The 18,053-nt window shown below is 41.0% G+C and overlaps 1 protein-coding gene across 2 annotated transcripts in view; it reads left to right on the top strand.

Annotated features, from left to right (window-relative positions):
• The window catches only part of ADGRD1 (adhesion G protein-coupled receptor D1), a 909,072-nt gene that overhangs the window by 517,422 nt on the left and 373,597 nt on the right, over positions 1–18,053 (top strand). For both annotated transcript variants that reach the window (XM_044275622.1, XM_044275624.1), the window contains one exon: positions 12,569–12,672. In XM_044275622.1, the coding sequence (XP_044131557.1) occupies positions 12,569–12,672 (104 nt within the window). The remainder of the gene's footprint in view (positions 1–12,568; positions 12,673–18,053) is intronic.

Here is an 18,053-nt window from a genome sequence, read left to right as displayed (position 1 = left end):
AATCACCAGTGGAGCTCACAATCAAAATTTCCTATCAGTACTATGTCTTTGGAGTTTGGTAGGAAACCCATGCAAATGCGGCGAGAATATACCTACTCCATTCAGATGTTGTCCTTGGTCAGATTCGACCCTAGAACCCCATCACTGCAGTAACCACTACCATACACTATGGAGTGGACAGAACTGTGTAGTTCTGGCACCAACATTTAGCACCGGAGCTACTCTGAAACAGATGATCAGTGGGGGTGAGGGTTGTTGGACCTCCATCAATCAGATATTCATGGCCTATCCTGAGGATAGGCCATCAAAATTGAAGTCCTGGAATACACTAGCAAAGAGGTATTTCAGTTACATGACCCCCCCCCCCCCCCCAAAAAAAAAATATATAATAATAATAATAATACTAGCATTCAACCTTACTACATTATATAAGTGCAAACGTCACAAATCCAAGCCTGCTTTAAGCTCTGCTGGAAAAACCTTGCACTAACACAAAGCATCATTGCTGACATAACGTCTAAGGGTCCATTCACACGTCCGTTTTTGTGTTCCGCATCCGTTCCGATTAAAAACGGAACGTTATGCGGATCCATTCATTTTCAATGGAATCAGCAAATAATCGGACAGCACTCATGGTGCTCTCCGATTCCGTGATTCCGTTCCGTTCCGTGGGTTCCGTTATTCGGATCCTGGAAAAAGTATATACCCTGTCCTACTATTTGTCCGATTTTGTGTTCCGTCATCCCATTCTAGTCAATGGATCCGTCGAAAATCTGGGAGACATGCTAAAAGCATCCTCATGTCATCCAGATTTTCGGATCCGCAAAAAACAGGAACGTTTATCTGGAAAGGTAAAAATACTGACGTGTGAATGGACCCTAAAGGGTAGGTTCCAGGATAATCAGCAGAACACCACCGTCAGAGGCAAGGTCACTGATAATGTTGTGTCTACAGGTCAGAACTTTAAAAGCCTTGCCACATCTCGGATGTAGACGTAATGACAGGAAACCAACAGAGTGTAAAATGTCGTGACTGCGAGATATAGACTGGGAAATTGAAACCTGTAGAACTCATAAAGGAAACAGGTTCTTGACAATAACCAAAGACAATTACCTTTCCCAACTGGTTCATTACCCAACTAAAGAATAGGATATACTGGACTTAGTATTAACTAACAGACCTGACAGAACAACAGATGTCCAGATTGGGGGACACCTGGGAAATAGTGACCATAAAATAATAACCTCCCATTTGTCATTCAAGAGCGTTTCCTCAAAAATAAAACAACAAATGGGATATTTTTAAAAGCATCCTAAACTGTAATTGTGAGAGGTACATACTTTATGGGAATAAAGGGGTAAGGAACAAGAAAAAAATTCTATGCGGATAACTAGAAATGTAAAGAAAGCAATACATGAAAAAACTGAAAGCATTTAAAACACAGGAGGGTAGCGAGGAAGCATTGAAAAAATATAAGGAAAAAAATAGCATATGTAAAAGACAAATAAAAGCAGCCAAACTAGAGACAGAGAGATTTATTGCCAAAGAGTAAAACTAACCCTAAAATGTTCTAAAATTATATAAATGGTAAAAAGTATACATTTGAAGGTGTCGGCCCTTTACAGAGTGATGGGGATGAAGGGGTAGTGGCAGAGAGTTATAAGGAGAAAGCAAAGCTATTAAATATTTTTTCTCCACTGTATTCACTGTATAAACTGTCGGATGAAATGCAGAGTGTAAAAGTAAACTCCCCATTAAAAGTGCCCTGTCTGACCCAGGAAGAAGTACCGCAGTGTCTTAAAAAGGTTAAAATCATAAGAGAATTAGAGAATAAGACCCTTATTTCTGATATTTAAGGACTTTTTATTGACAGGGAGGGTTCCACCAGATTAGTACTCAGCAATGATGGGGCTTATTTTCAAAAAGGGTCCAATTACAGAGCCTGGGAACTATTTAATAGTTTAACATCTGTTGTGGGTAAACTGTTTGAAGGTTTTATAAGAAATGCTATCTTGGAGTATCTCAATGAAAATAGGCAAAAAATGCCATCTCAGCATTGCTTCAAGAGGGATCAGTCATGTCAAACTAATTTAATCATTTTCTATGAGGAGGTAAGATCGAAACTTGGCTGTGGCAAATCAATGGATGTCGTGTATATATTTTCTTCTCCAAAGCATTTGATACACTGCCACAAAAAAGGTTAGAACACCATATAAAATGAGAATGCTTGGCCTGGGAGAAAATGTATGCATGTGAGTAAGTGGCTCAGTGATAGAAAATAGAGGGTGGTTATTAATGGTACACACTCAGATTGGGTCACTGTCACTAATGGGGTACCTCAGGGGTCAGTATCGGGCCCTATTCTCTTCAATATAATTATTAATGATCTTGTAGAAGGCTTGCATAGCAAACTGTGTAAAGTAATTCACATGGAAGAGGACAGTATGCGGCTGCAGATGGATCTGGATAGATTGGAGGCTTGGACAGAGAAGTGGCAGATGAGGTTTAACACTGACAAATGTAAGGTTATGCATACGGGAAGGAATAATGCAAGTCACCCGTACATACTAAATGGTAACACACTGGGTAAAACTGACATGGAAAAGGACCTAGGAATTTTAGTGAACAGCAAACTAAGCTGTAGAAACCACTGTCAGGCAGCTGCTGCCAAGGCCAATAAGATAATGGTTTGCATCAAAAGGGGCATAGAAGCCCGTGATAAGAACATAGTCCTACCACTTTACAAATCATTAGTCAGACCACACATGGAGTACTGTGTACAGTTATGGGCTCCAGTGAACAAAGCAGACATAGCAGAGCTGGAGAGGGTCCAGAGGAGGGCAACTAAAGTAATAACTGGAATGGGGCAACTACAGTACCCTAAAAGATTATCAAAATCAGGGTTATTCACTTTAGAAAAAAGACGACTGAGGGGAGATCTAATTGATATGTATAAATATATCAGGGGCCAGTTCAGAGATCTCTCCCATCATCTATTTATCCCCAGGACTGTAACTGTGACAAGGGGACATCCTCTGCGTCTGGAGGAAAGAAGGTTTGTACACAGAAGAGGATTCTTTACGGTAAGAGCTGTGAGACTATGGAGCTCTCTGCCTGAAGAGGTGGTGATAGCAAATTCACTAAAAGGGTTCAAGAGGGGCCTGGATGCATTTCTGGAGCGTAATAATATTACTATAATTGCTAGAGAGGGGTTGTTGATCCAGGGAGTTATTCTGATTGCCTGACTGGAGTCAGGAAGGAATTTTCCCCCCCTAACGTGAGGAAAATTGACTTCTACCTCACAGGGTGTTTTTTGCTTTCCTCTTGATCAACTTGCAGGATGACAGGCCGAACTGGATGGACATACAGCCTTATAAAATATGTTACAATAAAATGGGGCATTACAGATAAACAACCTCTATTAGTACATGATAAAGTTCTGTTTCCTGTCAGTTGATGCCAAAAAAGTGCAAACATTTTAACCCCTTTAAGTGTTTTCTGCTGTAATCTAGCATTTTACAAAAGACTTCACCTTTCCATAGACTCAATTAGAGCATACTAAGCTACTACAGGAGGCATAACATCAGCGAGGCATCTATTCAACAATTTTGGTGGATGCACTCTTTCAGAGAAAGCAGATTCCCCACTTTTATCAGGGGACGGTTCATAAAAAATTGCTGCCTGATGTAATTTATTCAGAGGATTTTAGGGACGCAGCTATAATTTATACCACTCGAACAGACTCAAGCTACATGTGGGTTTTCAGCCTATTGAACAGGCTATTGCAGCTTGCTAGAAATCTTTTTGATGATACCATGGCATCTCACTGGCCAATTCTTTGACTTTAAGTACTCTAGCTTCCTCCCAAACGCCAATAACATACTCATGGGTTAATTTGTTTCCTATGAAATAACTCTTAGTGTGTATGTGTATGCTGGACCCAGGGAAATTCACCTGACAGCCCCGCCTAGTATAGCGATATGTGATTGTACAGTATCCTGTTGAATATATGGGTGTTATAAATTATGGAGAAAAATAATAAATGTCTCTGGCCATTAGAGGGACTCAATATTGTCTTATACATGTATTGACTGTGCTAACTGTGCAAACAGAGATGCAGAATTAAAGAGTTATATATCCATAACATACATTGGTGACATAGCGCTATGATCAGGAACCCACTCCTATCTCCACAATAGACCCCTGAAAGGGAAGCACTCCATTCAGTTTTATGGGAGTTCTGGAAATAGCCAAGCAAGCATACTTGGCTACTTTTGAAAGTCCTATAGAAGTGAATAGAGAGCGCACTGCGCATGCACAGCCACCTCTCCATTCACCTCTACGGGACCACCATAAATATCCAACCTGGAGCTCAGTTATTTGGGGAATTGCCATAGAGGTCAATAGAAGAAGGCCACACTTGTGCAGTGTGCCCTCCTTCACACCTGGAGACAGGAGTGGTTTCTAGAGACGGGACCAATACTTATCTGACATGTCTGAGATAGGAATACCCCTTTTGTGTAAAAGCTTCTACAGCAGGTGTCAACAAACGTTGGCAATCCAGCTGTTGTGAAACTACAACTCCCAGCATAAACACTTGCTTGGCTGTTTTTAGAATTCCCATAGAATTGAATAGAAAATGATGGGAGTTATAGTTTCACAACAGCTGGAGCACCAGAGGTTGTCAACCTCTCTTCTACAGTAAGTATCGCTTATTACAATTCATAGAGTAAAGGAACTGTAAAATAGTAAAACTCACTTACTGAGATACATTATTGAAATTAGATGTTAAACTGCCTATATGAAGGCCCCTCTCTGCGATGTACAAGCATTTGTACTTTCATCAGTTTGATATGGCTTACTGTATAGCTGTAAGCACTATATTGATTAATACATATATTGTTAAATAATTCTAAATTGTTGCCTCCACTCAGAAGATTTGTGAAAGTTGCCAGTCTGCTGTTTTATTGCTGTGTGTTCTCAAAGGCAATATTTATCTTGAATATGAAGAATCTGGATATTTATTGGTCTCCTGCTGCTTATCTGTAGAAGGGCATAAATGTAGCCTTGGGCTGGCCATTTTTTTTGCACGTTGCGCCCTGACTAATGATTTTGGTTTTACAAAGTTATAAGAGATTCTAGAATCAATTCAACATGTTAAAACTTTACAGCAAATAATAGCAATTCACATTTATAGACTCAGTGGAGATAAATAATTTTTTAAAATACATTAATCTACTGATCATAGTTAATGGCTGCTCCTAATTCCAGATGAACATCTAGTGATAACTGTAACTCCAGTATTTCTTGGTCTAAATTCAGGTTTTCTCATTCCATAGGGCTCATACAACCCTTTACAACTGTATACATGGTGTAACACAGAGACCCTACAGGTACTTTAGGCACTCTGTGTGCACCATATCATGAAGATCTTCTCCTCTAGAAGAAATGCTTCTAGAGAAGAACACTGTCTAAGCTTGAGGTATGCATTTTTAAATAGAAATAAACAACTGTAATGACCACTTATATGGGAAGGGTTTACCTAATCCTGAACTTTCCATTCTGTACAATCCCAGCAAATTTGGCACTGTAGACAACTATGTGTAGGGAGTTTGTGCAGAGCTGTAAAATGAGCATATTCAAGAATACTTTTACACAAGTATGGCAGATCTGTGTGCCTGTACTATGACCAGAATCCCTACCTGACCAAGGTATAATGACCTGAACTGGCAACATTATATGCATCCATGAGTCATCAAAATGTCTGGCCAGGACATGGTGCTGTAATACAGGTGCACATTAGTGTTGATCGAAAATATTTTAATCACAAATTTTTATCGTGAATATCGGCACTTCGAGAATTTGCAAAGATCTAGAATATAGTGCTATATCTTCATAATCGCGAATATTCTAGATTTTTTTTCATCAGTGCCCTCACTGCTTCTTGCTTGTTGGCCAATGAGAAGGCTGCAATATCTTTGTCTGAGCTTAGCGATATCCCTAGCAGCCAATAGGAAAGTTGCCTACCCCTTACTATATAGGAAACTCCCCAGCAGCCATTTTCTGCAGTTTTTTTGCAGTTCTGAGAGAGAGAGAGAGCAGTGACATTGCTGTGCTCTGTGCTTTGCTGACTCATCTGGATCCTTATTCAATTACATTAGATCGTTAGCTCATACTGTATATATAATACATAGTGGGAGATAGTCAGTGTAGGTTACATGGTGATATAGTGTAGCTGATAGGTTTCCAGTGCAGGGTGTTACTGTGCTGTGATAGGGATTAGTGTCTTTGTCTTTCATCTTTGAAATAAAAAGTCATTTGCTGTCTGTTTTTCTGTGCTGTGATAGGGATTACTGTGCTGTGATAGGGATTAGTGTGCTGTGTTTTTTTTCCAAGACAAAAGACAAAGTAATGCATTCGCAATACGCGCATATTACATTGGCGATTTTCGCAATCAAGAAAATAATGACCGGAGATCAAAAATTCTAGAATTTGCTAATTTATGGCGAATATTAGGCCAAAAATTCTAAAAATATAATGAAAACGAATATTGCCTATGCTGCTCATTACTGGTGCACAAACGTGCCCATATTACCTTCTTCAAGTACAAAATTACACTTCACCTCTGGACTTTTTGGGTGTACTGTTAAAAATGATGTTGGCAACCAAACAGACACAGGGCATTGAATGATCTAATATCAATTCAAGCCAATCAGTTTGGAAAATGTTGGACTTCCAGTTGTGATGTTTGAAACCAATCTGAGCCATATTTGCAGACTGTAGATATTGCAGATTTTAGGATGGTTTTGTCAGCTTTTTTTGGGAGCCCAAAATTCCAAAACAAGATATTACATGTTTGCCAATAGAAAATTATAAAATGCCCTAAATACACCACCAGGGAGATTTATAATGAGTTAAATTGTAAAAGTCAGTTTTGGTACAACTTTAAGTTTAACATTTCTTCTGTCTTGAGATGTTACTCTGCTTTCTATTCCACCCTTTACTGGAGTGAGTTTGAGACAAATTTTCGCAACCTTTTAAAGAAGTTGTCTGACTTTAGCAAATGACATTTATCATGTAGAGAAAGTTAATACAAGGCACTTACTAATGTATTGTGATTGTCCATATTGTCTCCTTTACTGGCTGGATTCATTTTTCCATCACATTATACACTGCTCATTTCCATGGTTATGACTAGGGATGAGCGAATCGACTTCGGATGAAACATTAGAAGTTGATTCGCCTAAAACTTTTGTTCCAATACTGTACGGAGCAGGAGCTCCATACAGTATTAGAATTCGAGATGCACGAATTTCTCAAAAGTTTGATTTGGCTGATTCGCCGAATTTCACACAAAAAATTCGCTTTGTGACTACCCTTCAGATGCCGTGTTCATACATGATCGCGCGTCTGTAAAATTAACAATACATTTTTTTTTTTAAATCAAACTTACCTCCTCCATTTGCTCGCGATGGGCTGGCCGCCGCCACCTTGCTTAAAGATCTCGGGCGAAATCATGTGCTGCGCGAGATTACGTCATCATGCCGGCTGGCGTGGTGATGTATGACATCATCACGCCGGCCGGCGTGATGATGTAATCTTGCGCCGCACAGGATTTCGGCCGAGATTTTCAAGCAAGAAGTTAGGCTGGTGGCCCGTTGCAATCAAATGGAGGAGGTAAGTTTGAAATTTTTTTTAATACTATTTCACGTTAAATCTATTCGCTGACACAAAGCATGAGGAAATTTTATCCGGAAATTTGGATATAATTCCACTTCATGGGATTCGATTCGCTCATCTCTAATTAGAATGTATCGGCTCTTATGAGCCAAAGTTATTGCTTCACGAAATTTGTACTGTGAAAAAACATTTCCCGAACTCTGGTTCGGTTCCAAGGTACCGCTTGTCCCATTTATTTCTATTGGATTACCGCTAGACTACCATGCCCCTGCGATCCTGATCATGACAGCTGTTAAATGACTAGTGTCACCGCTTAGCTGTACCCTTGAAGCCCAAGAAATTACAGATCATTATTTAATTAATTTTTGAGATCAGAACACTGCAGTGCAGGGCTTGATAAATTCCATTTTTATAGTACTGACATTTTGTACCATGTAGTTTATGGTGAAAAAAGTAAAACTTGTGACTAAAAAACACCACCAAAAATCACAGAAAAAGATACAAAACATCCTGCACAATGTAATAAATGAATATGCGATTGCACATAGCTACATTTATGGAAGAAAAATCACTAACACAGAAAGTAATGCACTAACACAATAGATGCAAACATTATATATGACCTAAGCCCTCACTCTGATATGATAAAATCTGAGACACTCAGCCAATATATTTTGATTAAAAGGCACATCTGTGCCCGCCTACCAGCGCCAAGGTGGTCTCAGGTCAGGCGGGTCCTACGCTAAACCTACCTATGCCATATGGGCACCTTTATTCAGGAGAGCAGACCCTGCACATATAGGGGTATACTTATCAAAACTGGTGTAAAAGAAAAGTGTCTTAGGGCCCTTTCACACTTGCGTTGTCCGGATCCGGCGTGTACTCCACTTGCCGGAGGTACACGCCGGATCCGGAAAAACGCAAGTGTACGTCTTCAAAATGCTTTCAGTGTTACTATGGCAGCCAGGACGCTATTAAAGTCCTGGTTGCCATAGTAGGAGCGGGGAGCGGCATACTTACAGTCCGTGCGTCTCCCGGGGCGCTCCAGAATGACGTCAGAGCGGCCCAGGCTCATGGATGACGTGTACATGCGATCACGTCATCCATGCGCCTGGGGCGCCCTGACGTCACTCTGGAGCGCCCTGGGAGCCGCACGGACTGTAAGTATGCTGCTCCCCCGCTCCCCGCTACACTTTACCATGGCTGCCAGGACTTTAGCGTCCCGGCAGCCATGGTAACCATTCAGAAAAAGCTAAACGTCGTATCCGGCAATGCGCCGAAACGACGTTTAGCTTAAGGCCGGATCCTGATCAATGCCTTTCAATGGGCATTCATTCCGGATCCGGCCTTGCGGCAAGTGTTCAGGATTTTTGGCCGGAGCAAAAAGTACTGCATGCTGCGGTATTTTCTCCGGCCAAAAAACGTTCCGTTCCGGAACGGAAGACATCCTGATGCATCCTGAACGGATTTCTCTCCATTCAGAATGCATTAGGATAATCCTGATCAGGATTGTTCCGGCATGGAGCCCCGACGACTGAACTCTATGCCGGAACCGGCCAACGCAAGTGTGAAAGGGCCCTTAGTTGCCCATAGCAACCAATCAGATTCCACCTTTCATTTTGCAAAGGAGCTCTGAAAAATGAAAGCTGTAATCTGATTGGTTGCTATAGGCAACCAAGCCACTTTTCCTTTGAACCAGTTTTGATAAATCTTACCCATAATGAGAGGAGGAGCACGCACGGCTATATGTACCATCTAATCAAGGTCACCTGTGGGATAGGCGGGGCAAAAGTGCAGAAGAAGGCTACTCCCAGGATAAACTAGAAGCACATTCACACTTGAAGGTGCCACTCCTTCAAGTGCATACTAAAAACTTATCAAAAATCACAGAGAAAAGATAAAAACATCATGCACAATGTAATTAATGAATATGCAGATATTCACAATATGCACAATAGATGCAAACATTATATATGGACTAAGCCCTCATTCTGATATGATAATAAACACCACCCCTAAAAATGAAAAAAAAAAAAATACATTTAGCACATGACATTTTTTTTGCAAGCCAAAAAACGCCTTTATTGCTTCATCAGGAGGGGCTCCTGATGAAGCAATAAAGCGAAACGCGCGTCGAGGAGCGCACGCCATATCGAGCCAGCCCACACTCATACAGAGCTGAACATAGGGTAAGAAATAGAGATTTTGATCGGCCTGATCTGATACACCGCAGCACTAGATGATATAACTTAGAAGCTATATGGTGTCGGTCGCCACATCAGAAATACCATCTGATCAATAATTAAGCTAAATATATTGCAAGTTGGGATAGCTGTAATCATAGCCAGAGCCAGCTAATTGATATTGTATGCTGACCTGGGCGCCTCTGCACAGCTTTCCAACAGCAATATAGTTGTATATATAGCAAATACCAACTGCAAATAAGTGATATTAATGTGGACTGTCTTGTATGGCACTCTGTATGATCTCTGCATTCATGTGTTTTTTTGTATATGTCTTTTATGTCATTTGATAATAATAAAAAAAACTATTTTAAGGGATATTACATGGTACCGATTTCTCTTTAGTTGATATATATATAGGTGGTACATTCCTGTTGATTACAGGCTGTGTCGATCCAGTTGAACCACTCATTTTTTTATGCAGTTTTCACATGGCTTGCCCATTACAAAGGGAACTCTGGATGTGGATTCCATGTCAAGAATAGACGCCACTTCTTTTATCCATGGTTTTCAAAACCATGAGCAAAAAAATAAAATAAAAAAAATGCACCATGTGAATTAACAAGTGGTTTCCACATCTAAGGCCTCATGCACATGACCGATCAGAAGATCCGTCTGCATAAAAGTTTTTTTCAGAGCTGAGTTTTCACTTCGTGAAAACTCAGATCCGACAGTATATTCTAACACAGAAGCGTTCCCATGGTGATGGGGACTCTTCTAGTTAGAATATACAATGAACTGTGTACATGACTGCCCCCTGCTGCCTGGCAGCACCCGATCTTTTATAGGGGGGCTGTGATCTGTACAATTAACCCCTCAGGTGCTGCACCTGAAGGGGTTAATTGTGCGTATCATAGCCCCCTGTAAGAGATCCAGCGCTGCCAGGCTGCAGGGGGCAAGACCCCCCTCCCTCCCCAGTTTGAATATCATTGGTGGCCAGTGCGGCCCCCCCTCCCTCCCTCTATTGTATTAATAACATTGGTGGCACAGTGTGCCCCCTCCCTCTCTCTATTGTAATAAGAACATTGGTGGCACAGTGTGCGAACCCCCCCCCCCGCCCCCCCTCCCTCCCTCTATTGTAATAAGAATAATGGTGGCCAGTGTGCGGTCTCCCCCGGCCCCCCCTCCCTCCCTCTATTGTAATAAGAATAATGGTGGCCAGTGCGCGGTCTCCCCCGGCCCCCCCTCCCTCCCTCTATTGTAATAAGAATAATGGTGGCCAGTGTGCGGCCTACCCTCCCTCTATAGTAACAAAAAACGAAAATCCCCATGAAAACTGCATAAAATCGGGCAGTTTTTGTGCTTTTTCTGTGTTATTTTTCTTTGATGTATATGATGAAAACCAAGAATCACGCAAACAATTGACATGCTGCTGATTTGAAAAGCTGCCCCTCAGGTCAATTTCTGTGCATACAAAATACCCACTGAGGAAGATTTATCAAAATTGGTGTAAAAGAAAACTCTTAGTTGTCCATAGCAACCCATCAGATTTCATCTTTCATTTTTCCGAGCTTCTTTTGAAAATGAAAGGTGGAATCTGATTGGTTGCTATGGACAACTAAGAGAGTTTTCCTTTATGCCAGTTTTGATAAATCTCCCCCATTGTGTATATGAGATTTGGCAAATCGCATTCACTTTGCCGGTACTGTATTATGCTACAGATTCTCTTTGCAAAAATCTACATGGAAAAACTGCATGTAAGGCTACATGCACATGACCGTTGTTTTGGTCCGTATCCGAGCCGCGGTTTTTGCGGCTCGGATGTGCACCGATTTACTTTAATGGGGCCCCAAAAGATGCGGACAGCACTCCGTATGCTGTCCGCAACCGTTGCTCCGTTCCGTGGTCTGCAAAACAAATATAACCTGTCCTATTCTTGTCCGTTTTTGCGGACAAGAATAGGCAGTTATATTAATGGCTGTCCGTGCTGTTTCGCAAATTGCGGAATGCACACAGACACCATCCGTGTTCTGCGGATCCGCAATTTGCGGCCCTCAAAACACACATTGGTCGTGTGCCTGTAGCCTAAGGCCTCATGCACACTACAGTATTTTTTTGCGGTCTGCAAAAAGGGGTTCCATTGTTCCGTGATCTGTTTCCGTTTTTGTTTCCGTGTGTCTTCCTTTATTTTTGGAGGATCACTAGACATGAAGGAAAAAAAAAAAAGTCTAAGTCAAGTTTGCCATGCAAATGATAGGGAAAAAAAACGGACGCAGACGAGGATGACAATCTTGTGTGCCTCCGCGTTTTTTTACAGACCCCTTGACAAACGTTTTTTGTGAAAAAAAAATAGGACAGGTTATTTTTTTTCACGGACGCGGGTGACAAACGGTGCATTAGCGGAGTTTTCAACTGACCCATTGAAAGTCAATGGGTCCGCAGAAAATCACATAACGGTCGTGTGCCTGTAGCCTAATTCACATTCTGTGCAGTTTTGGCTGCTTTAAACAATGTTCAATGTTGTATCTAAAAATGGCTAGAAGCCTTGTACATAAAAAGATTTTGTTTGATGGCATATCTGTAATAATGTATGCATAGAAAAACAATTAGTGCTGATTGGAGTGTTAAGGTTAAATTGATAAACTTGTCAGAATTCCAAATTAAACTAAAATTAATGAGTATTCTCTTCTCTTTCTATTGCACAGCTTTCTGAATCCCACAAGGTGGCGCTGTCCTCCATCAGTTATATTGGTTGTTCTCTGTCTATTTTCTGCCTGGCAATTACTCTGGTCACATTTGCTATACTTTCGTGAGTATTTTTTTTACATTTTATCATTTATTCTTTTCCCCCTGTCCCCTGCTGGGCAAATATTGCTGTTAAAAGACTATCTGAGATTTGTGTGTGTTCACATATCAGGCAAGCAGCGCACAGCAACATTTGGATTCTCTCAATCATAAATGTCATTAATTCTTACCAACCCTTTAATTGGATTCTGCCTATATATTTTTTAACAGCTGGGTGATTTTGCTCAAATTACTTTAATTTCCTGATCAGTGGAGTTTTCTATTTGCCTTCATCGCATGTTCTAGAGCTGCCGTTTATTATCTCTGCTCAACCGCTTTAGAGAGAACAGTGACTATTCTGGTGGCTGAAAGGCCTTCAAATCACTGAAGGTCGGAAAAAAAAGACAAAATCTACTAATTTAATGTATTTGCCAAATACAAAAAAGATATATTCCAGAAACGGTATGAAGGATTGTGATCTGGCAAGGATAAATCAAATGATAGTGGCACTCCAGCCTTTGCCTGGAATGCAGACACCCACCCCAACTCCAAAGTGTCATCTACACAGACCCAGTTGAGGGAACATTGGATATCTTCTAGAAGACTGCTACTGCAACCTGCCTATGCCTACTAGGTCAGAACGGTTTTGGAAACCCTTCTGGAAATCTGGAAATAGAATGAATCCCTACCCACGTGCTGAGTACTTCCTCATAATCCCGGGTGGATTATGGGTGGAAATCTTGAGGGACGCCTTCACTTCAAACAAAAACTGGTTTTAGCTTTTGCCTGGAGCAACTGCACCTGGGTCCGATTTTACACTGCAAATTTCTGAATTTATAACGTGCAGATTTCGCTGTGGATCTCATTCCTCTACATTGAGCAATAAAATCCACAGTGAAGATCTAAAGCAGAAATTAACATGCCGGTTATTTAAAAATCCATAACTCGGGTCAAATTCCACGTGGAAAATCTCTGCAGTGTATAGATGAGATCTGTTGAAACGACATCTCCCTGTAGTACTGTATTACGAGATGCAGATCCACAGCATTCATTCTATGTGTGCATTTAGCTTCAGGCTCACATTCTGCATGTGAGTGGCTGGGAGATTGCAGTTGCAATGCTTATTTCTGATTAAAGCCACCATGTGATTATAAAACGAATTGGTTTGAAATGCCCAATGGTTGTTTGCTTTGCTTTATTAGCCTTGGCTTATATGTATGAACTGAATTCTATTGGAAAAAACATGGAGTTCAATATTCGTTAGTTTTATCTACCTGAGACTTATTGCATATTTTATTTTATACAAAATAGTGTCTGTGATTATAGGTTGAAGATGTACATCAAAAAAGTATTGGAACGCCTACACATTACCCCTACAGGAGGTTTTAGGAGATCCTACTCTAATTCCATAGACATTAATATGGAGTTGGTTCTGCTTTGCAGCTAAAACAGCTTTCACTTTTCTGGAAAGTATTCTCTAATATTTCGCAATGTGTCTGTGGGAATTTGTGCCCATTCATCCAGAAGAGCATTTGTGAGGTTACGACTAATGTTGTTCGATAAGCTATGCCTCACAATCTCAACAGCGTTCGATGGAGTTGAGGGCTTTGCGTGGCCAGTCAAGTTCTTCTACACTAAACTCACCCAACCTTGTATTTATGGGCCTTCTTAGTGCACTGGGGCACAGTCATGCAGGAACAGAACAAGGCCTTCCTCAAACTTTTTCATAAAAATAGAAGTATGCAATTGTCCATAATCTCTTGGTATGCTGAAGCATTAAGATTTCACTTCACTGGAACTAAGGGTCATAGGACAACCCCTGAAAAATAACCCCAGAGCATTATCCCTCCTCCACCAAACTTTACAGTTGGCACTATACAGTCAGGCAGGTAATTTCCGTCCAGCAGACTGCCACATACAGAAGTGTGATTCATCCATACATTGTTACTGCTCCAGAGTCCAGTGGTGTCTTTTATACCACTACATCTGATGCTTGGCATTGTGCTTGGTGATGCAAGGCTTGCCTGCAGCTGATTGGCCAAGGAAATCCATGCCATGAAGCTCCCGGCTCACAGTTCTTGCATTGACGTTAATGCCAGACATGATTGGGAACTCTGCAGCTATTAAAAAGGTTATCCCATGTCTAATGTAAAAAATGAAAGTCAGACATCATATAGTACATGACAATCTCTTTCTAACAAAGCTAGAACCAGCCCTGTACCCTACATGGACCCAGAGATATCTCTATTCATTGCTCTGCTAGATTTATATCAGCTGAAGGAGGAGTTCTTTCTGCGGAAGCTCAGGGGGTGTGTCTTTTCTGCTGCAGCTCTCTTCCTATCACAGCTCAGAAGGCAGTTGAAGGATGAAACTGAGCATGTGCGGCCATATCAGTAAGAAGGACAAAGAAATAAGAAAAAACAAACAGCAGGTGGTGCTATACAGATACATTTTATTGAATAACTCACTTTAATTACATGCAATTACAAAAGTGTTCAGATCCAGGTGCTGGTTCGAAAACGATAGAATATTTTTCATGGGACAACCCCTTTAAGTCAGCAGAGCACTGGCAAATTTTATGCATAATTGTGTCTCAGCACCTTGTGGTCTGTAACTTGACGTGGTCTACCATTTCATGACTGAGTGGCTGTGGTTCCTATACACTTCTACTTTATAAGATTACCACTACCAGTTGGAGTATCATCATATAACGGTATCACTCTGAAATTCATGGAGCTCTTTAGAATGATCCAGGAATGTTTGTAATGGCAGACTGCATGATTGTATAGGCCAGGCATTCTCAAACTATGGCCCTCCAGCTGTTGTAAAACTACAACTCCCACAATGCCCTGCTGTAGGCTGATACCTGTAGGCTGTTTGGGCATGCTGGGAGTTGTAGTTTTGCAACAGCTGGAGGGCAGCAGTTTGAGGATGTCTGGTATAGGCAACGGGACTGAATTAAACACCTGAATTGAATGATTAAGAGCTATGTCGCAGTACTTTTGTCCATATAGTTTATTTGTGCTTCCCTTACTGGTAGAAATGCTGTAATTACTGTTTGTCAACAGAGCATTGTAGTTGTCATATTTCATATTATCGAAACCACTAATGGCCAGAAGTGAGGAGAAAATCCTGATGTTCTTTAAAAATTATTTTACAACTTAGATCATTAGGCACAACATAAAACATGTTTTGTTTCTCTAAACATGAAATTGTATTTTATTAACATTCTTGGGGTAAAATATATTCATATGGAATTATATATCTGCTAACAGTATCGGATTCACACTAAATCTAGATTTCTTTACAGTCTAGCTCATTCATTTTTTAATTTGTTGTCTTTAGTTGCATTTTTAGACCGTTGCAAAGCACATTGGTAGTACATTTATTAGCCTTTTTAATACTTATTCTATGGGGGGGGGGGGGGGGAGCTCTAGAGGCTGATGGTGCACTGGGTGGAGAGACCCAGACTACACATTCAGTTCAGAGGTCTCCAAACTACACAGCCAGTTAGTGTACCGTTCCTGTTTAGCCAGAGTCCTTGAGGACCTACAAGTAAGCCAAGCCTAGGGAGAAAGGGTAGAAGCCCATGAGGAGAGAGAAAGTGTGGAGGATATCCGTTAGTGCCAAACTAGACATTTAGATGGGAGGCAAGTATCAGTAGAATACTCAGGTAGCCCGCCAAAATGTGTGGCCTTCCATGTTGAAATGTGTAGAATTTGTGGCCTCTTATCCTGGCTGAGAAGTGTTAAAGATCATTGTGCAGTTGAGTATCAAAAGTACACATTCCTGCATTTGAATAAAGTTAGTTTGCAACAAATTTCCATGTGTCATTTGTCATTGTGGTGGTTCACCTCCCGATGTGCATGAGAGCAGAGCCTGGGGCTTTTCACTGGGTGCCCAGGCCGCACAGTCAGACTAGTGTTAGGCCATATTCACAGGAAACCTAAAAACCATGAAATCAATGGCGCTATTCACATGGCCGATTATTTAATGACCAGTAAATAGCTGTCTTAAAAAACTAGTACATGGTTATTTTCATGGGAAGACGTTTGCCATTAAAATCAATAGTACAGTTTTTAATGGCTGTTTAGACAGGAGTGCACCCTTTGTTAAAAATGGGTATACTAGTGAAAAATTGCCTTTTAGGGTTTAAAAAAAAATGAAAAAAAATACTACTCTCATCCACTTGGAAACGCAGAGACAGTCACTCCTCACTTGATGCAGAAGGACCTGCTCTGCCTGAGTGAAAACATCACAATGCACTCCCAACGTGAGTAAACCATGCTGGGAGTGCACGGTGACGTCATCACGCTGGGAGCGAAGGACCTTCTGCATGAAGTGAGGAGCGACTGTCCTTGCACTTGAAAGTGGATTGGTGAGTATTTATTTTTATTTTTTACACAAGCAAAACTGGGGGCACTAATGTGGGCCATGGGATGTCCAGGGGGCATTCATTGGGGAATTCCTTGCACTAATGGGGCATTATTCATTCTGGGGGACACTATGAGGGCCCTTATTCATACTTGGGGAAACTATGAGGGCTATGTGATGTCCAGGGGCCACTATGGGGTGACATTATGAATGCAAAATGGAAAAAACTGATGCAAAATGGCAGAAAATGGATGCACATATGGATGCAAAATGGCCATGACAGTGCATCTATTTTTAGTGGCCTTTTGTCACTGTTGTGTGAATGCAGTCTTTTGTGGATAGTCCTAGACTGTACAGTTAGACCACTGTTATTTTGGGTCTCAACCACATAGGCATATTGCTGTTATAGCACGTGGTCCAGACTATTAACGCCAACTGCTGACATCGAGGGTTTTCAGACTAAACAGTTTTTTTAATGTCATCTCTGACTAGGAGTACACTCCATTTCTGAAGCTCATAATAATATTCATTTTTATGACAAATATATTTTCTTTTAGGTTTACCAGCTCATTTTTGCTCAGCTTGCTTTCTATAGGTAGTGGTAACAGTATTAAAGCAATCATCTCCCTAAGTGGCCATTAAGCCCTCGTGATATTTTGGATACCAGTGAAGAAAGTAGACAATGCATTAAAAAAGTTTACGACCAGACACCTATCACCATTAAACCTAAAATTTATATACAGTGATTTGAACTCGCTAGAACAAGACAGAAGGAGAATTGTCCTTCAGAGACAGCTGAAGGAAGATCTCCGATTTAATATTCCCCATGCAGACAGACTTCAGTGAATTGGTACATTGTGCAAAGTGAAAAAATGGAAACCATTGAGGCAAGAATAACAGCGTTTCAGACTAATCCATGAACATTTAACATATTTAGCAGAAGGTTTTGACCCACCGGACTTTTGGAAACGTAGATGAATTGTTTATGAATACCATCTGCACAATAGCGAAGCCTTGCCAGGGTGGGATCGT

The sequence above is a fragment of the Bufo gargarizans genome, chromosome 1 (assembly GCF_014858855.1).
Source record: "Bufo gargarizans isolate SCDJY-AF-19 chromosome 1, ASM1485885v1, whole genome shotgun sequence".
Classification (NCBI taxonomy): Eukaryota; Metazoa; Chordata; class Amphibia; order Anura; family Bufonidae; genus Bufo; species Bufo gargarizans.
Note: the sequence above shows the minus strand (reverse complement) of the source record. Positions and strands in the feature narration are given on the sequence as shown.